We start from the raw sequence: 27,173 nt of genomic DNA on the forward strand, positions 1-27,173 counted from the left end.
TTTTTTGGGTCTAGCTTGAGCCTAAGAAAAGTTTCTTTTCAAAAGAACCTTAAACTCTCATGCAATTACTACTGACTCTGATAGTTGTTAAGCTTTGGGAGAAGACAAAGAGCACTGAGCTCCTCTCGAGAACCCGATGCTGTCAAGGATGTCAACTCTCTGATGCAGCTGTTAACCGATCACTGCGAGACTTACCTCTAAGCACTCATGTAAGTCCCTTACATAAGCCTTCTCTGTCTGGAGCAGTTCAGCCATAATGAATCTGGAAGAAAACACATTGGCTTTTAGTTGGCTAGAGATATAATACCTCCCTCCTTCAAACTTCACTTCCCCGCTCCAGCATGTATGACATTATTGAATGTCCCATTTTTCTACTTTACCAAAATATGTCTCTGCCTTTCTTCAAAACTCCTTGCCTCTGAGTATTAGGTCTGAGTCCCTCTCACTTTGGTCATTTGCTCTGTCTCCCGTTGGCACATTCGTGCTCAGCTGGTTCCCCATCCTCTCTCCCTTTTCCCTCCCAGGTCTTCCACCTTGGGATTCTGTGCAGACATGTATATGTTCTCAACTACACATGTGTCTGCATGGGTGCGCAAGCACGCATCACTGTTCACATTCATTCTTACCAACTACAGCTTCAGTGTCGGCTTCCTACATCTGACTTACGGCTCCCAGAGTGATGGCTCCTGTTCAGTAGAGTTGTTGACTTATACCAAAACAATTCACAGTGCCTTAAGTTAAACCAGGTTTCAGAGCTAAAAATAACAAATGCTAAGATACTACCACTGAGACTGGGGGGTTAGCAACTTTAATCTGTAAGGAGCCATTCAATCTCTGTTATAACCACCCAGCTTTGCTGTTGTAGTGTGAAAGGAGCCATAGACAACACATCAAAAATAAACAAATAAGTGTGGCCATGTCCCAATGACACTTTGTGGACACACAAGAATTTCATCTAATTTTCACGTCACCACTATTCTTCTTTTCATATTTTTCAATCATTTAAAAATGTAAAAAAGAATCTTTAATTTACAGACAACGTAAAACAGGTGGTTATTAACCAATGTCATCCCAATAAGTTGAATTAAAAATAAAACAGATGGTGGGACAAATTTGGCCTGTGGGCCGTAGTTTGCTGACCTTTGCCCTGTGCACTTCGACACTATTTGTAATGGGGCTCATTTACATCACAGACCGAAGTGCACAATACTGAGTGTGCGATGACGAGCCCAGCACAAGTGGACGAGTTAAGTGGCTGCCCTTCGGTCTCCCACAAACAGAAGCCCGTGCAGCACCTGTGCAAGGGGGCAGCTCCCTCATAATACAACGCACCTGGGCAGCTGGCGCGCTTATGACGGTGCCTGGCTTCACTGTAGTGTACCAACTAAAGTTTCTCCTTTTGTAGATTTTTATGGGAAATGGCCCTGGCTGGTGTGGCTCAGCAGATGGAGTGCTGGCCTGTGAATCAAAGTGTTGCTGGTTTCATTCCCAGTCAGGGCACATGCCTGAGTTGTGGGCCAGGTCCCCAGTTGGGGGCGCATGAGAGGCAACCACACATTGATGTTCCTCTCCCTCTCTTCCTCCCTCCCTCCTTCTCTCTATAAAAATGAATAAATAAATAAAATATCTAAAAAAATGGTGCTTCCCAGCAGTCACGTGATATATAATAATATGTAATTTAGCACCAAGTATGTAGGTAGGGTAAGTGGAGGCAGTCTGGCTTCCTCACCCAGGTGTCTGGGTTACTAAGGGAAGCAGTTTCCCATAACATTGAGTGAGCTCGTATGTGTAGTATGAAGCTCTGTTGCATAAGATCTGTTGGCACCCTTCTGGCTTAATACTTAAGCAGGTAAGGGACCCCTTGTCGAGTGCCACGACATGTGTCCTGCAAGGAGACAAGTGACATGCAAAGTGCCACACTGAGATACGCAGGGGATGCGCAGCTTGCGGCGTGTGTGGCTCATGCACAGGTGAATAAAGGCATGTCAAGAATCCTGGGGCTCTGCGCTTTTTCTCCTCTCTGCCTGAACCTAGAGTGGACCTGCCAGGCCTCGACAGGCTGCAACACAGTGTGTTTACATTTACTTTAGATTTTCCATGTTAGTTTTTCATCATAGTATTTCCAGGTGTTCCATCGCATGAAAATTGTGAGAAACATTGCCCCTAATGTGTGACCTGTTGGAAATTACAGCAAATGTTAAAACAAGCAGGATATTTTGCTGGGCCTTTACTGTGGTGGGATTTTGCTTAAAGCAGTACATTGTACTAGCAGTGGCCTTCCTATTAAAATTAAAGTATTGATTTTAAAAGTTCCCTTTTGCAGGGGTTAATTAGCCACTCTGTTCCTTTTCTTACTCTGCTGGTAAACTGGAAAGTGCATGAGTTGAATTATGACTCTGTTATTTACCAGAGGGAGCACTTGCTTCTCCCAGCCTCAGACTCCTTACTTATAAAACAGCTGATCACACAGGACTGCCGCAAGTATTAATTAAGCAAGATTATGTAAGCAAAGTTTCTAGTGCATTGTAGGTGCTTAGTAAATGAGGAGGGAAAGGTGGTCAGAAGGACTAGAATCTGACATGTTTGGGAAGGTTGCCTTTGATTTTACTGTATTGGGATTCTGGCATTCCACCTTTTTCCTCCTTTTTCTCCATCTGCTTCCTGCAGTTTTGTGTCTTTCTTCATAATTTAGCTCCACCACCTTTACCATCCCCTGGCTATTCAGTGCCCCAGAGAGAGCCCAGCAGCAAGATTCGGCCAAGTGTGGTCTATTCTCCTCCTTTTCATGGGTTGTGTCCCCTCCCCCAAATTTCATATGTTGAAGTCCCAACTCTCCGGGCCTCAGAATGGGATCTTATTTAGGAAGAGCCACTGCAGATGTAGTTGGTTAAGAGGAGGTTATACTGGAATAGGGTGGGCCCCTATTCCGAAATGACTGGAGTCCTTAAAAAAGGGGGGAATCTGGATAAATGCTTGTATTCAGGAAGGATGCCACATGAACACAAAGACAGCCATTTCTAAGGCAAGGAGAAGGGCCTGGGACAAATTCTTCCCTCCTGGGCCTTAGCAGCCATCAACCCTGTTAACACCTCGATTTCAGACTTGTAGCTTCCAGAATGGTGAGACAATGCATTTATGTCATTTACATCACCCAGTTTGCCATTCCTTACAGTGGCCCAGACAGACTAATATACTCCCCAGGTGAAACAAAAACTCGGACTTAGCAGGCCAGCTTCAAGGGTCCTGTGTCCTACTTCATTTTCATAAAATCAGCTACCTCGGGATTCTTAATCTTAGGAAGCACTGTTTTTCCCCCTTTATTACCTAAAAGGAATCTGTCAAAACAGTCTTACAAGTCCCTTCGAAGATCTTCGGGTACATATGTACTGTGCAGTGAAACCAACATGAAGAAAGCAGAGTAATCAGGCAATGAGTTGCGAGGGGGACGTGATTCACTGTTCCCACTACCCAGTGCCCCATCACTCTCGGCTAGTGTGACATGCAGGTGGAAGCATCACCTGTGTCTCTTCTAACCTCTGTAGCAGTCATGAGCATGCACCAAGCTGTAAAGGGACAGGTAACCAAGAAAACCAAGCATAGCCATGAGGAGGCTGCTTAGCTGGGTGGAAGCCCCCCTGACAGAACGCACTCTTTCTTCCGGGCAGACTTCCGCTTCTCTTCATTGACTTCGTGGTTGGCGTCCCGCAGCTTGACCTCACGATCTGAAAGGCTTGCTGGGATGATGTCCAGCTCCAGGTCCTTGTTATCCTACACACAGAGAGATCACAGAGGTCACCTCAGAGATGCTTTGGGGAAACAGCTAAGCGGCGTAGGGGAGCAGGGCAGAGGCAAAAATAGGGGACGATATCATGGAGAAGGATGAGAAGACGGGGAGTCCCACAGACTGGCACCCACGAGCACCTTCTTCATGTGATGACTTCTTCTCCAATAAGACAGACATGAAATGTTCAGGTCAAATGTTTAGGGCTAACAGCCATTGCAAGGAAACACAACGGATATACTTGATGATTAGGGTCACATTTCCTCAAGGACTCTGTCCTGACACAATCTAACCACACACGCACAACGTTACTCCAAGAGTGATGACTGCCCATTAAAGTACATGTGAAACAGAGATGCACAAAGACATAAGAATTAACTTTCACTTGTCAAGGGAAAATAATAAAAGCAAATATTTAAATCAGCAAATTCCTTGGAAATAGAAAACAATTACTGAATTTTCTAATTGCCCACCCCTGCTTATTTCAACACCATTTGGTATTTACACAGGATGGAGACCTCTAGGAAGAGATCTCACAGGTTAAAGCCTAGTTTCAGTGGCTTCACCACTGTGCTCTCTGGTCTGCGGTGCTTCAGAGCATGAGCCTATTTAAAGATTTAAGAATCAGAAATCCTGGGGCTGAACTGCCAGCCTGTGTTTAGCTCTTAATTCATAGGTCACTGACCCCCATTATAAAGAAAAGATTAAAAGTCGGTTGAAATGTCAAATAACTTTTGTACAAAATGCACCTTTATTCTCGAAAGAGCACTGTTATACATACTGATGACTCTAATCATTTGCTGATTAACATAATTGGGTAGAAGATGGTACCAATGAAGCCAAGATAAAGAGCTTGGTCTTCAAAGTCAACAGTTAGCTTCACACAGCAAAACTCTGTTCTGTAGCCACAGGCCCCAAGTGTAGCCTGCCAATTTCACTATGTATATTGAATACATATCACACTAATCATGCAAAGCTAGAGGCCAATGGCTAGATGGCTCAGGAAGACCCACCCCTCCACTAGAAAACCACCCAAGGCAAGTGCGGTAGGAGCTCAGAAAGACTGCTCCGGAAACCACGCTTCCTTCCGCGGCAAGGCCAGCGGTAGCACTGAGGGGGACAGGAGAGGAGGACGTCCCAGCCGGGCAGCTCCCACACCCACCTCCGTGTTGACTCCTAGGGCTTTCTCCAGGGAGTACTGGTACTTCCCCATCCTCAAGGAGAAGTCTCTGTAGTGCTTGTCCACCGTGGTCACCCACTTCCGGATCTCCGTGGCATGAATGTGGCCTTTTTCCACAAAGCTATCGGCCAGCTGAATCAGAAGCTTCACCTTCTCCTTTGTTTGCTGCCCCAAAAGACGGTTTTAAGTTACCAGAACACGTTTACTCTCAAGGCCCTCGCCCCCATTTCCTTTTTCCCTCCTCACGGCAGCCACAGAGAGCTCACAGACAGACAGACCGGCTGGGTTTACACCTGAGTTCTGTCACTTATTAGCTGGGGGTGCTGAGAAAGTTACTTAAACCCTCTGTGCCCCATTCCTTCATCTGCAAAATAGGGACCATAACAGTGTCTAAGTCGTACGGTTGTTGTGAGTGTTACGTGAGCTGCAGTGCAGAGCGCTCAGGATGGTGCCTGACACACAGGCTCACAGTGAGAACTCAGTGAGTAATACATGTCAGTCACTATGATTATTAATGGAAGAACCTCTTACGTTACTGTACTTTACCAGCTACGGACTGTGTTACTGCCACCCCTAAGACTCATCTGAGTCTTAAATCATCCCTAGGAGGTAGGTGGTAGAGGAAGGGGGTGTGGGTCTCTTTAACACCACAGCTGAAAAAAAACAAAAACTCAGGCTGAAAGACATAGGTCTCGTCCAGGTCCATACCACCTGTGAGTACCAGCCTGCCTGTTGCTGTTCCACAGTTGTGAGTTCTCTCCCTTCACTGTACTGGCCTGAGGTAGGCTTTCTCAGCATTGGGTAAGATGGCACATGCCAGGATACAAAGAAATGCAGTTAGCAGATTTAAGAGTAAACCATGTCCCTTTCACCCCCAGAATCTGTCTTTAGCTTCCGCAGAGAGAGGGGGGAAAGAATTAACGAAGTTGTATCCATTACAGAGCTAAGTAAGGTGGAACTCTGATGCATTGCACTAATTTCATTTTGAGCAAGAGTTTGCCCGACACTTACTCTGAGTGCAGAGGGCTGTGGGGAGAAGCTAGGGGGAGAAGCAAAAGAAGAAAAAAAGATACTCATTTTCCTCTTTATGTCTCTAGAGGGGACCAGATTTTCACAGAGGGTAGTTAAACAGCTGAGGGCACCATGTCACTGAATGTCAAAGTGAGAAGTATGTGTAGTTAACACTGCAGAGATTCCAGAACAGGAAAAGAATCAAGGGGTGCTGGCCTGGGCAGAAAAGGCCAGGTGGGACCTCACAGGTGAGACTTAAGACACGGAAATGGAAGGGATGTTCAAACAAGCAACACTTGCTCATCTTTTATCTTAAGTTTGGATTCTGAAACTCCAAAATCAATCAGGGAAGCCTAACAGCTTTAAGAAAGAATACTGAAATAATACTCTGAGAGGCAAAGCTATCTTTTGGACTGGAAGAAAGTTAGTCCAAGGTTTGCATCGTGATAACTGAGGGAAATAGGCAGAAAATCACTGGAGGAAGAGGAGAAAAGACAGAAGAGCCTTTCCCACCCACCCTTTCCTTTCCAGGCTCATTACAACCCTTCCCATGTCACTGACCCCCCCAGAAATGCCAGCGACACAAGCAGAGAGGACTTGGCCTGCCGCATGGCCCGGGGGAGGCAGGCTTTAGCTCTGCAGCAACTCAACGCCTGAGTCTCGCCTGCCTCAGGACAGTGGGCCGGCACCCAGGGCTGGGAGGCAGGGGGCCAGAAGAGCTTTGGTGTGAAGCAAAGAAAATGGGCATGAGGACAGGAGAAATAGCTCCTTAGCCATGAAAAGACTAAGAAGTGGTATTTGGAGCTGGTTAAGAAAAGATACCTGGTATCCTAAGGACTTCGATCTTCCTGCATTTAGGTTATTTTTCCTCTCTAGAAACAATTTTTTTTAGGTTTGCTACTTACTTAAAGTTTAATTGTTGCAGCTATAAACAAGAAACCTGCCTTTGTGTTAATTCTTGGCAATACATATTTATTCTCTTCTCTCGGTAAGGAGACTTCAGCATGAGATGGGGTTTTATGAAAAGCTGGTGGCAGCAGCCCCACCAGAGGGAATTTTATCCTGAAACGTCAAAACTGTGATTCAGAGTCAACAAAAAGAATGGCTGGTGACCAAGGGTATTCCAAGTAAGTGTGGAATCTGGGAGAGCACACAGACAATAACATGTGCAGTACAGGCAGGCCCTTCCCCACGAGAACTCACCTGCACCTGCGACCGTCTCCACCGCCCTCCAGGGCCCCTAACCTGCAGCCACACTGAACCTCACATGCCCCTCCTGCTGTGATGAGGGGCTCCTACTGCTTCCTGCTTTTAACCCAACGGCCCTTTTTCATCTCCTCTCCTCCCCACAATTTGAGTGGGTGATGCCCTTCTCAGTGTTCCCCCGGCATCATATATATATATCTCTACTTCAGCATGTATCACACTGAGCCACGTATGTGCCTCTACTTCAGCATGTATCACACTGAATCATGTATGTGCCCTCTTCATTAGACCATGAACTCCTAAAAGATGTGTTCTATCTTATTTATTTATCTCCAATGTCTAGAAAATAGTAGGCAGACCATAAATGTTGAATAAATGAATGAGCAAAGGACTGAGTGAATCTTGTGTTCAGAGGTATGTAAAGCTAGACCGGTAGGAGCTGAGGGTTTATACCTGGGAGAATCAGGTGATAAATTTGCCCCATGAACTGGACACCAACCTCACCCACAGCCCCTGCTGAGCACGGCCTGGAGTGATTTCTCACTCAGAGTGACTCTGGTGGTACCATGCGACCTGCCACATGCCTGGTCACATGAGGTCAGAGGTAAAAACTTGTCCCACAAGGCAGCCCATCCACATGCAACCAGTCACTTCTGAGTTGTCCTGTCTTAAAAGCTCTGTCTGAACAGGGAGAGCGGCAATAGACCGGGTCAGCTGAGGTGGTTTCTCTGGGAATCTGAAGTGCAAAGACAGGGCACTGGGTAGTCGGCTGTAGAGCAGAAGTGAAAACAGAGAGAGCAGAGAGAAGTGAAAGGAAGCTGAATGGTGGTAACATATCCCTGATGCCCCGCGATGAGATGACCAGATAACGTGGCTGCTGGGACTGCCCGTGGTCTTCGGCACACCCGCGGAGGTGACACTCTGCCGCGCTTCCTGTTTCTCCCGTAAGGCCGAGCCAGTCACCATTTCCTGGGTTCCTGGAGGTCCAGCGACATAGTTTCTGTGTTCTTCCCTTCCACACGTAGCCACGCAGTATCTTTTCCCCTTCATAACCTGAGCCAGTTTGCAACGCAGGTTGCAGAGGTCCTTGGGTGTTAGTTTCAGAAGTATGTACATGGTCTTGCGGACAAAAGGGAAACTTTGGGGGGATAAAATTCACTTGGGCCCAGAAATTTGGAACTGATATCTCACTTATCTTGGCTTCATGTGTCCTCTAATGTATGTTCTGCCATTTCCCCTCTGAGTTCTATGTTATCTGCTAGAAAAAATAGGTAGAAAAAGAAGGGTTCGGTAGTTCTTTTTCTTTCTTTCTCTTTCTTCCTTCCTTTGACCAGTTAATATTATACAATCTTCCCCTAATCAGTGAACTTTACACTGAATATAGTTTTTCAGAAGCCCTTTTGGTGCCTTTAGCACATATAAGTCTTTAAGATTTAGCTTTTCAGTATTATACTTATAATTTCAGTATAAACTTCTAAGTTGCCTTTCATTGCTGATATTGATTGATTGATACAGTCTTCGTAGATATGAACCTGTTGAGCTCCCTGTGTGGGTAAACAGTTCTGCTGAGATACATCCTCCCATGCATTCCACAGGAGAGTTTGTCATTATATACAAACAACCAAACCTTTCAATAATACACATCAGGTATGAGCTACAGTTCTCTTAAGAGTCTCAAATACAGATCATGCCCGTTTTTAATCGGAACTGTTTAGAGTCCACTCTTCCCACTCGGAAGTGCCCCCCTGACGGGCCCACAGCTCCCTCCTCTCACGGTCCGATTCCCAGGCACGATTCAGTTCCGCTGAGGCTCCAGGAGAGCCTTTCAGGATCCCTTAACCCTCCTCTGTTAATAAGAATTAAGTCCGGTTTATCTCGTAGCTTCTTTCAGAGGTAAAATGACCAGTTTTAAAAAGCGTCTTCTCAACCTCATTACTCACTGGGAAATGCAAGTCCAAGCCACAGTGAGGTAATACTTCGCCCTTTAATGGGATGACCACACAAGGAAGATGGACGGCACCCAGTGTCACAGAGCAAGCAGAGGAGAGGAGTCTGAGCTCTCACGCTTTGCCGGCGGGGGTGTGAAATCACGTAGCCACTTTGGAAAACAGTTGGGCGGTTTCTCAGAAAGCTCAACATGTGACCCTGTCATTCCACTCCCAGGTTATATACCTGAGAGAATGGAAACATATGTTCACATCAAAACTTGTGCACGAAGGTTCCCAGCAGCATTATTCACAGTAGCCAAACGGTGGACACAGCCCAAATGTCCATCAACACATGAATGGATAAACAAAAATGTGGTATTTCCACACAAGGGAGTATTATTTAGTCATAAAAAGGAATGAAATATTGATACATGCCACAACATGGATGAATCTTGAAAACATTACACTGCGTGAAAGAAGCCAAACACAAAAGACTATGTATTATAGGATTCCGTTATTTTCTTTCTAGGAAGTGTCCGAAGCAGGCCTACCCCTAGAGAGAGGCTAGTAGCTGCCAGGGCCTGCAGGCCAGGGCTGTGGGGAGTGGCTGCTGACGGCTGTGGGGCTTGTTTTGGGGGTGATCAAAACGTTCTGGAATCAGACAGTGCCAACGACTGCACACCTTGTGACTAGACTAAGAAGCGATAAATTGTAGGAAGTTAAAAACAAAAGAATTGTTTTAAAAAGTTTTGCTTTTAGAAGAAAGGAGTTCTTCCAGATGTCAATTAAGCTTTCTTAATCACTGTGTGCCTGGACCCCTTATAAATTTAAAACCTACCATAGGAAAGTTTCATATTCTTCTAACTGACTGTCTATGGCATGTATTTGCGGACTGCTATTAGAATGTACATTTTTATATTTAGTGTTTCTTTTATTGAATCTGTTTCCCTAGAGCAGAGTATATTCAATATTTAGTTATTGCCCTGTTCAGTCATGAGGTCCACTGTACTTATTCTCTTGTTGTTTAACATCAGTTTGGTTTTTATTTCAAATGTATTTTATTGGTTATGAAGGTTAAAACCAAAGCTGTCTGATTAAAAGAGGCTTTCCTCGGGGAAATGGGGCTGGGGTGGGCAAGAAAGGCTGTCACCTTTCCTCAGAAGCTTCCCACCTGGGTTTGTTATTCTGTAGTTATTCTAATACCACTTAGCCCCGAGACTTGGATCATGATAGATAGGACAGTGAAGCCCCATTATCAGAAATAGCTAAGTTAACAAGGAGAAGCAACTCAGAGAGGCAAAGTAAAGGAATCATTAAATGCCGATATCGATGTATTTAATGATTCCTTTTTTTCTAAATTTCTTTTTTCCCTTACATTCACAAATGTTTGTGGCTTCCGTTCAATGCAAAAGTTACGTAAGTGAATAAAGAGTAGTTCTTGTCCTTCAGGATCCTGCTGGCTCGTACGGGGATTAACACTGCAGAGAGATCACTGGAGAACGGGACAGTCCGTACCAGGGGCTTCAAGGTCATGTGGACCAGGGCTGGGGCAGACCGTATCCTGGCACGGAGGCAGGGACACAGAGGAGGAGGCACTGAAGGAGGAAGGTGGGCGCTTTTAAAAAGTACAAACTGAGGGAAGGAGGGATATTCTAGGCAGAGAAATAGAATAGAAACAGAAAGCATATCAGGTGTCTCTCAGAGGGTAAGAAAGTACATCTATTCAGCCAGAATTAGCATAAAAGAATAACTGAAGATAAAGCGGGGGTGTCAAGGTATCAGTTGTAGAAGCTGCTGAGTGTTAGCCTGAGGCACTGCAGAATCATTCAAGTTCTTGAGCTGGGTGGGAATGTGACCACAGTAGCGCTTTAAAGATGAACAACACTGAAGATCAGGATGGGCTGAAAGGAAGGAAAGTCCAAAAGTATGCAACCCAATTGGGCTTCAAAGTGAGTAGAAAAAGAGGAAAGACAGGAAGATGATGGTGAAGGAAGAAGGGATTAAACTGACCAAATGATCCTCCACATTTCCGTCTGGGTTACGACGGGTTCTGACCCTGGGAAGTTCTGGGTGTCTGCTGGGGTCCGCCCCGTGTGACTAGGAACACCGGCAGAGCTGGTGCTGATTGGCATGAGAGCAGTTCATGACTGACACTGATTAGAGAGAGGCAGATAGATGCAAAGTGGCTAATTTAAAAAACATTTTCATTTGGACTTCAAAAGTGTTCTGTGCACCTGCCACCTTCCTCATGCTGTTCTGGCTGGTACTGAAATGAGCCTCTTCTCTGAACCAACAGCTCTCCACATTTGGCAAAAAGGCCCAAAGGCTCACAGATGCAGGGGAAGGCCTCCCACTATCAAGAGTCCTTAGTGGAGGATTCATAAAGGGGTTGACTTCTTCTGAAACACCAGTTCAGAAATGAGGCCAAGGGCCTAATTTCGTCACATCAAACCAGGGGAACACTTGCCACAGTGTCAGAGGGATCTCTGGGTAGGGTGGGGCACTAATATGCACCCCCCCACCCCTACAAAGTGAGCTCTCAACCAGGGAAGCGCATCTGCCTTGCTTGCAAGAGGTGCCAAGAATGGCTCCTCCTCCGCAGGGAGCTGGGTGGGGGGTGTGGAGGGGGAGGACCAGGGCCCTGCAAAGAAGGCACTCACACAGATCTGATTTCCATTCAAGCCTAAAGGTCCTCAGATCAAATCCCAGCTGTGGAAACAGTTGAGAATGAGGTTTCCTCTCACCGTAGCACCCCTGCCTCAGTGGGCGTGGGCCTGGGGGTGGGGTGGCAGTGCATGGGTGCTTGTTCAATCCCCAGAGACCCCGGTCTGCCTCATTTGCAGGTCTGAGGCCAGAGAGAAGTACAGTTGACCCTCAAACAACATGGATTTAAACTGGAAGCAAACTCTCCTGTACTGTGAACACACCCATAGCCATTGGCCCTTCCGTAAGGTGGACGTTCTAAGCCATTCAAATCCCAAGAACAGATGGCTAGGCATGGATGTTCACACATGCAGTGTGCGTTTTGCACGGGTACATCCCTTTGCCTTATCTGGCCCCCGAATATAGCAGAGTCCAGAACCCAGAGCATGAAGAGCAGTGTTTGGAAGCACAGTGTATAGGAGCTGACTTTCTGCACACAGAGGCTCTACCCAGCAGCTGCTGTGATCTGGGCACTCGGCTGCCAAAGGAGATAATCCCACCGGTTCTTCACCCCCACCCCTGCCACTGTGGTTAAGCATTTCTGTGCAAGAGGCTGTTCTACCTTCCATGGTGTGAAATTGGTCAGACTGGAGAATTCCAAGGAAGGTTCGGGGAAGGCCCTGGGGTGCTTCCTACCTTGGCGGGCACCCTGAATTCCCCGTATCCTTTCAGTAGTTCCTGAGTCTCCTCTGCGCTCTCTCCGGTGGAGGTATGTGTTGAGAGGTAATATTCACCTGTTTCTTGGATCCAGTCAAGCGCCTGTGGGAGCAAACAACTCACCCAGTCCCCCCAAAGCCAGCTGTCAGTAGGAAAACATGCCATGCCACCGTGAAAGCTGTGGTTAGGGACAGCACGACAGATGCAGGAAATGCCAGCATGACTTGATCATGCAGCTTGGAAGTTGACTTATATATGAGCCCTCCCATTAGACTTGGAACATCCCCACGGACAAAGAGAGTGTCTTGTCCATTAGACTGACCCAATAGCACCATGAATTAGGGGTAAAAATTTTCCACAATGTCTTCCCAGCTCCTGGTACCAAACTCTAAGTAGGGCACTTGGTAAAGGCTGAGTGACTGGTAAGTGGCAGCTTGTTCCCTCTCCTCTCTTCATCCCACCTCCCATCTTCTCCACCCCGCCTGCTGCTATGTCCTTCTTCTGGATGTCCCGAGTGTTGGTCACCTTGGCCTCCACATCGTCCCTCTAAGATAAAGCCAGGGAAAACTCTAAACATACCTGCTTAGCACTGCGCTCAAACACCACGTATTGCTGACACTGGTCTAACCGCCGCTTCTTCAAGGTCCAGAAGTGCAGGACACGGTTCTCCCTCTGTAAAAGCTCACTCAGGATGGCTGCAGGGCAGAGGAGATGAGCGCTGGTCACGGGAAGGCCCTGAACAAATCTGACCGGCCACTTTGGCCCCGCATCCTGGGTGTCAGATGACTGTGGACTTGCAGGCCTCCCCATGGGATTAACCCAGGCATCAGAAGCAAGGGAGCAAGAGCATGTTCCAGAGAGAATGTCCCAGAGGGGAACAGGATAGGGAGGCTGGGGTGAGAGCCTGTTGATGAGGTTCCATCAATTAATGAGGGAAGAATATGTCCCTAGGGTGGCTTGAAAGCTGACCCTGATTCTTTCCACACCAAAGCTTGCCCTTGAGGGTAAGAGGTCATTCAAAGTGTCAGTCCCTAAAATAACAACTTAGTTGGCCCCTGGGGCCTGTAAGAGTGAATGGACCTGACAGAATCCCAGCCATTCCTGAGGAATTCTAGGGTAGGGTGAGAAGGAACTGTGAGGTAAGGGCTGGTGGACCTGCACGGGAGCCTGAGGCCTGTGCCACACTCTGCTCTGCTCACAAGGCTGTGCAAACAGCACTTCAACAGTACAGCCTCGATTTTAAAACTCCCAAGTCGTGGGCCAAGGGAAGTTGTGTTGGAATCACGTCCACATGGAATCAGATCTCTAAGACCAAACTTCCATGGTGTTTGGGGATGCGGTCGTAAGAAAAGCTGGAAGCCAGTCTCACGTTCCCTCTGATGACATTAAGTGTGAGGAAAGGAACAGGACTTTCGGCTCCACAGTACGTGTGGGAAGCGTTCATTCATCTCACTGCCCTTCCTTCTTTTGTTGTTTCGGGAGCAACTGACTCCAGGAATGGGTTTCCTACGTGTTTTAATAGAATGATTTATGCTCGAAACCATCAGATTTGTTTTGTTTTATGTCTGCCTCCTGCTTGCTGCTAACTATATTAGATGTCAATAAAATATACAATAGGATTCTATAAAAATTGACATTTATGAAGCCCTCACTATGTGGCAGACTTATTTTCACAACACCTCATGATGCATGCACCGTATTGTCTCCATTGTACGATGAAGAAATGGAGGTTTAGAGAGCAAAGGTGACTTGCTCACAGTCATTCATACAGGCAGGGGCAGAGCTGCTTGACTTCAGACTCCGAGTCCTTAGCCACCTTGGCCTCCAGGCTTATTGGGGCTGTAAAGCACAAGTTACTGTGCTCTACAAAAAAGGACACAACCCAAACCACAGTGCTTATACTTAGAAGTTTCTTGTTGATTTCGTGAAATTTTAATGCTCCATGGAAGTCTGATTCTCTAGGGACAAAATCTGTCTTTCTTCTCGCAGGCTGAGAGCTTATTCAGTTCTCCCTATATCTATGCCTTTGCCATGTAACTTTTTAGTTTCTCCCCAAAGAGACAAAGTGTATTTTCTCACCCCTGACCTCAGGCTTGGCCATGTGACTTCCTCTGGCAAACAGATGAACAGACACCACGTAAGGAGGGGCTTGCAGTGTGCTACCCACTGACCGTGCCTCTTGTCTTGGCCATCGGCAGTATAAGAAGTTCTCCTGAGTAACCGCTGTCCCCTCCACCGAGGTCCCAGAATTCATACATGAGTAGCAGACAAGAACCCAATTTGCAGTGAAGGAGCCAAGCCAGCCAGACTTGCAGCCTGCAGCAGAACTGCCTTGCTGAGCCCAGCCAAGACAGCTGATGCCGGCTAACACACAGTCACGTGACCACTAAATGCTTACAACAGTATACCACTGAATTTTTTGGTTGTTTTTACAGCAATCATTGCTCCTGTACAAAAAATTAAAATAAGTGGCACTGCTTTGGGTCCAGGCAGCCAGTGGAAAGGAAGAGGAAATAGGGAAGACTGTAGGTCCCTGCTCAGGTGGCAGCTTCAGTTGGGCAGATGAGTGAGAACCTGCGTTTCCTTTGGTATTTCTGTCTCCTCGTCAGAGCTTTGCTCATTGCAGCTCCCTCCATGGCAGTTGACAGAATCACCCACATCAGGCAAAAGTCCTAAAGAGTTTCAGGTTTCATTTTATTTTCTTTTAAAAAAGCTTTCCTATGGGCAGCAACCTGCCCTCCCTCCCACAAAGTTGTGGCCTATCCTGTTCTGTCCCGTACCTGTCACTCTCAGCACACTAAGAGGTAGGGGGCGTGTCTGTTCTCAGCAGGCAGCTGGTCTCACCCAAGCTGCCACCTGCATTTGGAAGTCAGAACATAGGCTCTGCAATGGGCAGGAAGGGGAGGCTGGCAGAAAGCCAGCCACACACAGGGCTGCTGAACACACACCGGGCAGCACACCCGGGGAAGGAACTCTGCTTCCCTCTTCTCTGTAGGGGACTTTGATTCCTAACTGCATTCTTCCCATTGGCCTCTGATCTTCTCACCATGGGGAGCTCTCTGAGCAGGAGGGAGGCTCTTCCTAAGGCAGGTCAGCACCTCCAGGGGGCCACTCCGAAGCTCTCCAAGCCTGTCCCCCACCCCTCGCTCCAAGTCAGTTTCGGTTCCTCCCTAGCCTTGGGTCCCCAAAGTTTTATTTTTCTGTGTGTCAAGACACCATTTGTTAAACTCTATATCCACTCAAAGGCAAATTTCTGCATGGTCCAGAGTAAGTGATTCCAATAATTTAAATGTAATGTGATCAGCTAATGAGTAGTTGTTAAAGGTTCCTGATTTTTTATACAGTTATCAATTTTATAGAATTCAGGAAGATATTAAAGATGATCTAGACCAGTACTTAGTTCAAGTTTATGAACACACAAATCACTTGGTTGGAGTGGGATAGGGGAGCTCTTTCTAAAATTCAGGGTGACTCAGTAGGTGTAGGTGGGGCCTGAAATTGCGTGTTTCTCACAGCTCCCAAGTGATGATGTGCTGCTGGTCTGGGGACCACGTTTCAAGCAGCAAGAATCTAGATATCTTTCCCTATTTTTAAATAAGGAAACTAAAATTTTAGAGCTTAGCCAAGAAGTAATAAGGCCAGGATTAGAACTTGTCCCATTCCCAGGCTCTAAGATACCCTAGCATTGTGCTGTTGCCCACATGCGGCTATTTACGTTTAAACTGATTAATATTTAATAGAAGTAAAAACCTAGTTCTTCAGTGGCACAAGGCACATTGCAAGTGCTAAATAGCCACGTGTGACTAGTGGCTAGAAGACTGTGCGGCATGGATACAAGCCATTTTTGTTATTTCAGAAAATTCTATTAGCGCTGCTCCAGGCTCTAAGACACATAAATGAAAAAGCTTTGGTGAAATTTCATCATCATTTTTTCCATTCCAAACCTTGATGCATATTTTAAAAACTTCCCATGAATCACCGCAGCCCATGCCATCCCACAACTAACTTTTTCTTATCCAAGGAGAAAAACCAGGAAATCTGAGACCGCGTGAAGACCAGGTACACAGCCTCTGGCCTGCGCTTCTGAGTGGCCGCTGGCCAGCAGGCCTCACACTGACCTTTCACCTGCTGCTCAGGTCCCCGAGTGTGGCTGGCGGCGCTGGGCATGCTGGCGTTGTTCCTGTGGATGTACTTGAGAAACACCTCAGCGTTCCGCCGCGCCAGGGTGCAGGCCTGAGGGAGACAAAGGTGTGAAGCCCCCACACGTAAGTCCTGGTCCAGCAGGTGCGTGGGGTGCACGACATCTAGAAGGAAACTTCACAGTGAAGCTCTGTGAAGCTCTGGGTGAGCAGAGCCCTGGAGGCCACTCTGGTTCATGGACGCTCGGTGCTAGAGAGCTCACCCTTTCACTGAGTAAAGAATTACTTTCTGTGTCTCTCCCTTGTCCATTACAGGTGAAAATCAGAACTCAGCCATACCTTGACTGGTACAAGCTGAGTCAGTATTACTAATACTCACTCTCAGGCTGGTTTTCTGTGTCACCAGAATGCCTCTTATACCACCACTGACGTAAGTCACTTTAACATTAGTTTAATTTAGACTCGAGTAAGTAACTTTGAGAAACCAACCATGCATTCCAAATTGAAATGGCTGTTATTCACATTTAAAATTTTATTTGTCCATCAAATCAACCCTCACCTCAGTAACACTAATAAATACCCGATTGCTGAGAAACATCACTCCCCCTAAAGGAGTAAGAGCTCCAATAGGAGCCCTTTTAAGACTCATGGTTGTAGGGGTGGCAGAGAGGACAGCTGCCCCATGTCGCTGTGCCCAGGGAGGAAACCGAGGCCCCGCAGGGCTGGCGCCATGAAGCAAGCCAGGGCCAGAGTCTAGGCCCAGGGACACGTCTAGTTTCTCTCAAAATCACAGATGATGTGAATTTCTTTAGAAATCAGTTTCCCCCCGATTGTGCAAGTCATACATGGTAGTCCACTGATTTCTAATCCATCGTTTTCAGAGTTACATTGTCTCTAGACAAAACTGTCAAATTTTAAATTGTTTGCTTTATTGATTTTAGAGAGAGAGGAGGGAGGAGAGGGAAGGAGAGAGGACGAGATGGAGAGAGAGGGAGGGAGAGAAGGAGAGAGAGATTTGTCGTTCCACCTACTCAGGTGGAAGTTCCACTGGTTCCTGCTAGTATGTCCTCTGACTGGAGATCCAACCTACAACCTTGGCGTATTGAGACGACACTCTAACCATCAGAGTGAGCTGGCCAGGGCCAAAACTGTCAAATTTTAAAACCTGTTACACGTAGCCTCTATTACTACAAATTATATAATAGAAAATAGTTTAAATGCTGCATTAATAACGATGGCTTTTAAGAGCTCTGGGAAAGACTATTGGTGGGTCCATCCAGAGGCCCATCATGAATTTAACAACTGGATGGTGGTTCAAAGCTAAGAAATCCAAAATAGAGCAACTAACGTCCCATCCATTGGGTATGTACTTCCCACAACAACAGGGAGTTTCTGGACTACAGTTTTAGGCAATTTGGAAAACATATAATCAGAACATTTTCTTTTTTCCTTCTTCAAAAGAAGCATCTAATCTTATAAAGAAATACCTTTATTTAAAATCTTCGGTATGCTCTATTTAAGTTGTTTTGTTTTAAATTTTGTTTTATAATGGGGAAGACTTTTAAAATCATCTTAAGCCCCATATAGAAGAATGTCTATTTAATCTCACTGGTAAGAGTGGTTAGGGCTCTGATTGACTGCAGGTACAGAAAACAGATAAATGGGAGAAGGGAGGGGAGAGGCCATCTTAAAAAAAATAGTAAAACTCATTAAAATGGTCCAGTAGAGAAAATCCCTAATAAAAGAAAGGCAGTTCATTACAGAATTGTAGTAAATTAGTGGCAACATGTTAAGGTATAAAAATTATCTTTTGTACTTGCAGAAACCTGAGAGGAAGCAGAACCTGAAAGCAAGAAATCTGAGAGTAAATGGAGCCTTTAGTTAAGTTTTAACACAGGAGACTCTGTCAAAGAGAAGATGGAAGCCTGGAGGGTCAGGAGGACTCCCTGCAGGCGCTGGGAGCCTGTTTGGAGCAGCTCCCAGGCTTCCTCCCTGGGAAGCTGGAGCTCTATTAAAAAAAAATCTTATAAGGTATTGCTTTCTTCATATAGCAGAGTACTCGGTTAGTTGCTCAGTAATTGATAATTATGAGATTTATAAATAAGTGAGATGTATACATTTATTGCTTTTAATTCTTCCTTAAACATTGCATTATGCCTTTATAAAAGACTTATTTTAATATTGTTTTATACCTAGGTTTATATATTTCAATTAAAATATTTTAATAGAACAAACGAGTAAGTGAAAGTATGGATTTTTCTCAACTAACGTCAGTGGGATATTGGGATATTTGAACATGGCACCAGTAGTAATGGTGTACGCACCCTCACTGCCTAATTATACACAATGTGCCGAGAGGAATACTGTGTTTTGCCATGTGTAATGCAGCCCACGTTTTCGGCCCACACTTTCAGGAAAAACAATCTTTCATTTTAATATTTTAATTCAATCATTTATTTATTTATATTTAAGTACTTGTTTTTTTGTATTATAAATAAATTTTAGTATTTATTTTTGAACACCTTATTGTACAAGAAATTTTATGTAACAAATCATTACAAAACATAAGAACAGATACAAATTATTTCAGGTACTACCCATGTATAATGTGCATCCTTATTTTTCCCTAAAAAATTTGAGTAGAAAAGTGCACATTACACACAGCAAAATATGGTAAATATTTGAAGCGTGACCTTTCAACCTTTCAAGTTAGCCAGCCAATATCCTCTCTACAAATACCCCCTTTTAGGTAAGAAGCTAGAGTAAACAGGGGAATGGAAAGCCCTTATGAAGCATTGTGTGTGAGAGTGGGGGATGGGGAAGGAGAAGAGGAGGAAGAAGAGGGAGAGAAAGAAGGTAGATGAAAGAACAGGCTGAAGTCCCAGACCTCAACAGAGAGACTTCCGCCAAGATGGAGGTGTAGATGGAAACATTGTGCCTTCTCGCACAACCAAGTTTAAAAACAACCAAGTTTTAGCAACAAAAACGCAGCCAAACCACAGAATATTGAACTATACGGAAGTCTGACAACAAGGAACCCTTCAGCCAAACCGGTAAGAGGGGCAGAGCCAGCGGCAGAGCCAGCAGCAGAGCGGGGGTGGGCAGGAAAGATCCACCAGACTGACCTGGGCATGCAACCCAGGTGCGCCAGAAGCCGTGGGCGGATCCCAGGTGTGGAGTAGCAGGCGGACCCACTGAGGGCTGACCCATTCGCGCGCAGATAAACAGGCGAAGGAGCGAGCAGTGAGATTGACCATGCAGGCCCCAGCGGTGGGAAGCAGCAGAGGGGACTGCTATTGTCCCTCTCGGACCCCACCCCCACATATAGCATCACAAACCAGCAACCTGGGTGGCCATGCCCTGGTGAACATCTAAAGCTCCACTCCTTATACCTAACAGGCGTGAACAGAACAAAACATTATGGCTCAATAAGAACTCAAAGCCCCAGATCCCATAACTCTAAGAGACGAAGAAATAGCCAAACTTTCAGATGCACAGTTCAAAACGCTGGTGATCAGGATGCTCACAGAACTGGCTGATTTTAGTCACAAATTAGAGGAACATATGAAGGCTAAAGTAATTGAAATGAAGAGAAATGCACAGGGAACCAATAGTGATGGAAAGGACACTGGGACTCAAATCAATGGAGTGGACAAGAAGAAAGAAAGAAATGACCAAACAGAAAAGGATGAAGAAACAAGAATTCAAAAAAATGAGGAGAGGCTTAGGAACCTCTAGGACATCCTTAAACGTTCCAACATCCGAATTATAGGGGTACCAGAAAGGGGAAGAGGAACAGCCACGAGTGGAAAACTTATTCGAACAAATAATAAAGGAGAATTTCCCCAATCTGGCAAAGGATATAGACTTCCAGGAAATCCACGAAACTCAGAGAGTCCCAGAGAAGGTGGACCCAAAGAGGAATATACCAAGGCACATCATAATTACATTAGCCAAGATTAAAATGAAGGAGAGAATTCTAGAAGCAGCAAGAGATAAGGGGACAGTCACCTACAAAGGACTTCCCATCAGACTGTCAGCTGATTTCTCAAAAGAGACCTTACAGGCAAGAAGGGGCTGGAAAGAGGTATTCCAAGTCATGAAATCCAAAGACCTACAACCAAGATTGCTCTATCCAGCAAAACTTTCATTTAGAATGGAAGGGCAGATAAAGTGCTTCTCGGATAAGATCAAATTCAAGGAGTTCCTCATCACCAAGCCCTTATAATATAAAATGTTAAAGGGACTTATCTAAGAAAAAGAAGATAAAAAAGATGAACAGTGAAAGGACAGCAAACTCACAGTTATTAAGAACCACACCTAAAACAAAAGCAAACTAAGAGGACAGGTAGATCAGGAGCAGAACCATAGAAATGAAGATCACATGGAGGGTTAGCAATAGGGTAGTGGGAGAAGGAGAAGGGGGGAGAAGGTACAGAAAATAAGTAGCATAGACAGTAGGTAGAAAATAGACAGGGGGGAGGGTAAGAATAGTAGGGGAAATATAGAATCTAAAGAACTTGAGATACATGGTCATAAACTAAAGGGGGGGAATGGTGGGGAGGGGATGTGCAGGGTGGAGGGAAATGAAGGAGGGAATAGAACAACTGTAATGGCATAATCAATAAAATATATTTGAAAATAAATAAATAAAATCCCAGACCTCGGATGACAATGTGCTCTGACCTTAAGAAAGGCCTCCTTTTGCTCCAGATGTTTACTGATGAGTGGAATGACGTGGTCGATCTCTGCGGCTGGTCCCAGTTTATCTCGTCCACCACACCAATCCTCATCTCTCCGGTACTCTTGCTCTAAGCTCTCCAGGACACTACAGACCTAATGGATTACGGGAACAAAAAGATTCAGTAAGTCAATCAGTTGGGAAATGTTTTATGAAAACCGTCAGCAGAGAGAATCCTGTATAGCTGCACAATTTTTCATTCGAAGTTCAGTTTGCAGATTTAGGGGAGGCAGTACCCTGCGACATTTGAGAGAAGTGCAGGAGGCAGCGAAATGCATCATCGTCTAGACCTTGGGAGACAGACTGAGACTGAGATACGGATTTTGGAATCATCCTCTGACAGTCAACAGATACAGGCTGACACTACGGGGGCTGACGATGTCACCCAGAGATACTAAGTAATTTTTGAGGCTTTTTAATATATCATATTGATAGAACTTCACAATAATTCTGTGAATTAAGTAGTAGAGGAAAGTGAGGTTTGGAGAAGATACTCAGGTTGCTCAACTGTCTGTAACTGCTCTGTAGGAAGTAGTTTCAAGCAGAGATAAAGAAGGAGGTTGCCTATATATTGTATGACGTATGGTCCATAAACGAACGTCACGTTTCCTCTCCCTGTGAAAAAATATCCCAGCGAGAATGTCTCAGGATACTACCATATGGTGATGACACCTCTATTGCAAAGTACACATTTCCTTCAGAGGGGTAACAAATTTGGGTTAACCTGAAAAAGAGTTAAGGAGCTTTTTCAGTTTGAAAAATGCTGAGAGGCCATCCTCTAAATGACCTTTTAAATGAACTCACAAGACAGCAAAAACAAAAGCATTCATTCAGAGTGGGGCTTGGAGGGAAAGTTAGGTAGCATGTAACTGTAGGAGGCCCAGGGCAGCCTCATGTCAGGGCCCAGGGAAGGATGCAGTAAATAGAAATTCATATTCCTAGACTTCCTTTCAATAGGCTTTGATTACTTGCTTGACTATGGCAGCAGGTGAGAGCAGCCCTAAGTACCTTTGGCCTCCTTAGACTGAGAAAGTTATTTCTTGATGGAGAGTGCGGGGTTGGGTAGGACATTTATTAAGTTATAAACTGAGCTGAAAAATGCCCTAGGTAGGACACCCTCATACCACGTGCTTCTCGTGTAGGAGAGGCCGGTCCCTGAAATCTGGATGACTTCTCTAGCACCACACATCTCTCCTTAGACAAGGCTTGCAAACATGCAGTGTGGCTCGCATCTTCAGAGAAAACATTATAGACATTCAAAAACTCTAAGAAAAAAAGTACTTGATATCTGTCCCATCATAGTATTGGACTTAAAACCAACCAATTTGGAAGCTGAAAAGATTATCAAGCATAACTCCTTTAATTTAATAGGCAGAGAAACAGAAATCTTGAGCTATAAAGTGACCTTTCACAAAGTTACTTTGGGGTCAAAGTTCCTGACTCTTAATCTAGTGCTCTGTCCTCTTCAGTAGTTTGATCCATCTCAAGTTAAAATTTGTGCATGACAGCAAAACAGGGATTAAACCTCATTTTTTATATGAATATTCAGTTGTCCAAAATCATCTGTTTAAAAAACTTTACGTATTAAATTTCTTTGTCAAAAATTAACTGATTGTATATATGCGGGTCTATTTCTGGAACCACTACTCAGTCCCATGAAGGTCTACTCTCACACCCAATACCATCCTGTCTCGATCATGGCAGCTTTAAGGTAAGCCTCAGAGTCAGGTAGTGTAACTCCTTCAACTTTGTTCTTCCTTTCCAAAGTCGTTCTTCTGCATTTCCATATAAATCTTAGGTAATCAGCATATCATTTTTTATTCAAAAATGATTGCTGTGATTTGATTGGGATGGTGCTGAATTTTATAGATCAGTTGGGGAGCTCTTTATCATCTCTGTCTGCTGCCCCCACTCCTGTGGCCATCGAAGGCGTCGTCTCCCTGAAACAGCAGGAAGGACTGAGAGGAGGTGTGGAGACCAGGACACGGCTGCAGGGCCCTCTGACAGACATGCTGGATTTGCTCCTCAACACTTTCCCATGGTTCCTCTAGGCAACGGAGAAGAGAATGTTTCTCTGATCTATTTCTATTAGGGAGCAATTGGAATGAGGAAAAATGTTTTGCATTGAATAAAATCACTTCAGTTTTAAACCTCTATTTTATGGGAAAAATTCCCTAACATTACAAAACACAAATCATTAAAAAACCCACTTAGCTTTTGTGCATATTGCTGTACAGGTGCAATAGTAATGGGTCTGCATCTTTATGGCCCTGCTGTGTATATTTCCTGCCTTTTCTCCCACAGTGACACCATCCCACAGGTTAGGCTCATAGTTCTCCAATGGCAGAGAGATGTGTTTCCTCCATGAGACTGGGAGCCCCATGAGTGAAAGAACTGTAAGTTTTTCAAGCAATGCATAGTACCTGGTTGCAGTACATTAGATCATGTTCAGCAAATTGTTACTCTCCTCTCCCAGCTTCCAAAGGAAGGTTAGCTAAATGTCTTCTTTTGGCCCAAAGGTTGTTAGAGCACGTAACACAGCAGAGACTTGACACGCACTTTGACAACAGATTTTGAGCTCCTGCACTCCTGCCTTTCACTCTGAATGTGCCTCAAGTAGCTGCTGGTCAAAGAGGGTGAGAGACATGGGGACAGATCTAATCCCATCTGCAGCCTGGAGCCTGTTCTACCAAGCTCAGCCATGACCACCTGAGCTCCAGATACTTAAGCAAAAAACACGAATGCTTACTGTTGTATGCCACTGAGTTTTTGGGTGATTTGTTACACAGCTTTACTGGGGCAAGAGCTGACTGCTACACCACTCCACCCTAGCATTCAGTATACACCTGCCCAATTTCTATTTCAACAGCTAGATCCAATAAGTTTGAGAAATGTATAAGAAAAAAAATCACATGGCCCATTTCTCTAGTGGAAAGCATTATAAGGAAGCCAAGCACGGTGCTTCCACAAGCCATTCTTCTCCTCTCAAAGGTCTGTACTGAGAGGACTGGCTTCTTGTGGGAGACACTGCAGATTAGCAGTGTGAGGCAGAGAATAATCCTCCACCAATCTCAGCCTCACACATCACACAGTCCTTTCTCTCACCTGTTCAGAAGTTTTGTAAAAGGCCACAGAGGCGTTGACCAGTTTTAGCCGGTCTTCCATCTTCAGCATGAGCTGCTGCCAGTGGAGGGCCACCTTCTCGGCACAGTCCCGGATGGCGTCTGCGTCATAGTGGCCAGCCTGGAGCAGCGCCTCCGCCTTCTGCTGCACCTGCAGGGCACTCTGGTGCGTCTTCTGCAAGGAAGTGGCATGAAAGAGGGACTGGGCACAAGGGGAGGAGAGAAAGGTCCATGGGAACGACCCAGGCGTGGTATGGGAGGGGGTGGAGTGAGGCGTGAGTGGGAAGATGCAGAAAAGTTAAAGAGTTTTAAATGACTGATTCAAGCATTTTGTCATGATGACTAACACATCATTGTTTTAAAAGCATATATTAAAAAAAGAATATCATACATTTTCATGAACTAATCGCTTAGGTCTGTAACTCCTATTCCCCACCCCTTTCTCTTCTACTTATACCGCACTGGGTCTTAAAGACATTTCAGTGTCTATGGCAGGAAAATAATGATTGTGTATAATCCGATTAGTTCATACATTAGTTAAATTTCCTTTTCAAATCTAATCATAAAATTGTTCATCATAACACATTTTCAAAGGAGGTTACTGCTGCAGTCCTATTTTACAGATCAAATAAACAGCACATAAAAAGTCCCTGTAACACAAATCTGAGCCGACAATGCAATCATTTTAGACATTAACAATCAGTTGGAAAGGATTCCAGTAGAAGAAGTAAACTTGTGCGAGAAGAGTAGCATCTCACACTACCCCTTAGTAACCTCACCAGGGGAACAGAGCAGTGCAGCAGACAGATCGGCTCAACACACAGTATCCGCATTACTGCATTGTTTGCATTTGCCTTTAGGAGTCTATGTACAGGGCCCAGCAGAAGTAATGCCTGCTTGAGTGTGGGTGGTAGGTTGAGTGTGGTTGAATGTCTCGCAGCAGATGGACAGCAATTTGAACATTTCACCTAAAATGTCATATGGTATGCTTGAGTGTGATATGTTGCAAAAAAAAGTATATTTAATTTTTCAAATATTTGGGTATTTTCTAGTTAAGTTATTGGTATCGATTTTTAATTTGATATGTTGTGATCATAGAACATACTTTTTGTGATTTCAAGACTTTGATTTCTTTGAAACATTTCATGACTGAGCACTTGAAAAGAATTTTGCTGTGTATCGAAAAAAAAAGAATTACATGCTTATGATTTTATAATAAAAGATTTTGCAATAAGAAAGAGGCATTATTTGTGCCAGACCCTGTACATCATAGGAGGCTTATTTTCTTATTCAGGCTCGATATGGTTTGCAGCCTCTGAGTTTACACTAACTGTAGACGATGGGGAGACCAGGCTGGAGGACTGGGTAGCAGGGAGAGAGACAACTGGGATTGAAATTGATTAAAATGAAAGACTGTTGTGGACGAGCCATAGGACTTTAAAGAGCTAATATTATCCCAGCCTCCACTGCTGGGATCATTTCAACCCAATGGCACAGTACAAATTTGGCCTTTGCACTTTTAGGAAAGAATAGCTCAGCTGGCAGTGAAAACGAGCAGCTGGAAGCCCAGTAACTTACTCTAGAATTATTTCGTCTCTTCTTCTTAGGCAGCAGTGCCGGGACAGTTCCCAAGAGCACAGCCATTCCTCACTTCCTGTGTGCCAGTACACCTCCCTCCTTTCACCTCTACTTCCCCCTCCCCCTCATCCCAGATGGCAATCCACACAGTCCTAGTTATTTTTCCGTCTCTCAACCACCTCTTGGCTTCCCTTCCCTGTCGCCTGAATCTGTACCCAGTGTTAGGTATGTTAACACCACCTCTAGCAGTTTAGACTCCTCCATTCCCTTGCTTTGCCACTGAGTCAGCCTTCAATCCTGATGACCACATCAGCATGCGGGTTCCTACACAGCTGGAAAAAGTAAACTAATGGGCAGAAACGACCCACAATAAACCCCTGGTTTCTTTCTCCGGTTTACTTATTGGCAGCATCTTCTTTTCCTGTCTCCTAAATGCAGAGGTACTCCAAGACCCATTCCCTAGTTGTTTCTTTTTTAAAAACTTCTGCAGAGCTCCCATTATTTCCTTGACTTCTATTATTTCCTCTTCATAAATGACTCCCCGGTCCACATCTCTCACCCCGACACCTGACCCTTATCTTTAACTGTGTTTGGATGTAAGGGTAAGCTGTCTGTCGCACCTCTCACCCAGGTCAGCAGCACCGGTTCAGTTCCATCTGTCTGCCCATGCCAGTCAGCCAGACATCCCCACAAGTTCCGCATCTAAAACTAAACTCCTCCAGCCTCTGAAACAGCATTCCCACAGCGGTTTACTGTTCCGTTGATGGTGTCCTCCTCGCTGCCACCCCACATTACAACCTCATCATAATTCTTGCCTGCTGTTCCTCACCCTGAACCCCAGCCCAGTCCCCTCACTTCCTGTCTAGACTGCTGTGCTGGTCACCTGCCTAGTATTCCTGCTTTCCATTTCTAACCCATTCAACCTGTCCCTTACATTGAGGGCAGACTAATTTTCTGTTACAGGAAGTGACTTCTAATGTCCTCTCCAGCTCTGAAACTCTGACTTTATGCTATAAACATCTCTCCCTTCTTTCAATTCAAAAGCCTTCAGTAGTTCCCTGATTGCTACGAAATTAAGCCCAAACTTCAGAGCATGTTATTAAAAGCCTCTCATAAAAGGGTCCTAA

At 45.1% G+C, this 27,173-nt stretch overlaps 1 protein-coding gene across 3 annotated transcripts in view; it reads right to left on the minus strand.

The window, feature by feature from the left end:
* The window catches only part of LOC119039416 (kalirin), a 571,768-nt gene that overhangs the window by 110,202 nt on the left and 434,393 nt on the right, over positions 1-27,173 (minus strand). For all 3 annotated transcript variants that reach the window (XM_053672926.1, XM_053672927.1, XM_037132217.2), the window contains exons 17-24: positions 24,452-24,643; positions 21,292-21,441; positions 16,585-16,699; positions 13,046-13,161; positions 12,446-12,568; positions 4,944-5,126; positions 3,650-3,768; positions 196-262 (exon numbers count right to left, since the gene is read on the minus strand). In XM_053672926.1, the coding sequence (XP_053528901.1) occupies positions 196-262; positions 3,650-3,768; positions 4,944-5,126; positions 12,446-12,568; positions 13,046-13,161; positions 16,585-16,699; positions 21,292-21,441; positions 24,452-24,643 (1,065 nt within the window). The remainder of the gene's footprint in view (positions 1-195; positions 263-3,649; positions 3,769-4,943; positions 5,127-12,445; positions 12,569-13,045; positions 13,162-16,584; positions 16,700-21,291; positions 21,442-24,451; positions 24,644-27,173) is intronic.

Source organism: Artibeus jamaicensis, unplaced genomic scaffold (genome assembly GCF_021234435.1).
Source record: "Artibeus jamaicensis isolate MK-2021 breed Jamaican fruit bat unplaced genomic scaffold, CSHL_Jam_final contig_793, whole genome shotgun sequence".
Taxonomy (NCBI): Eukaryota; Metazoa; Chordata; class Mammalia; order Chiroptera; family Phyllostomidae; genus Artibeus; species Artibeus jamaicensis.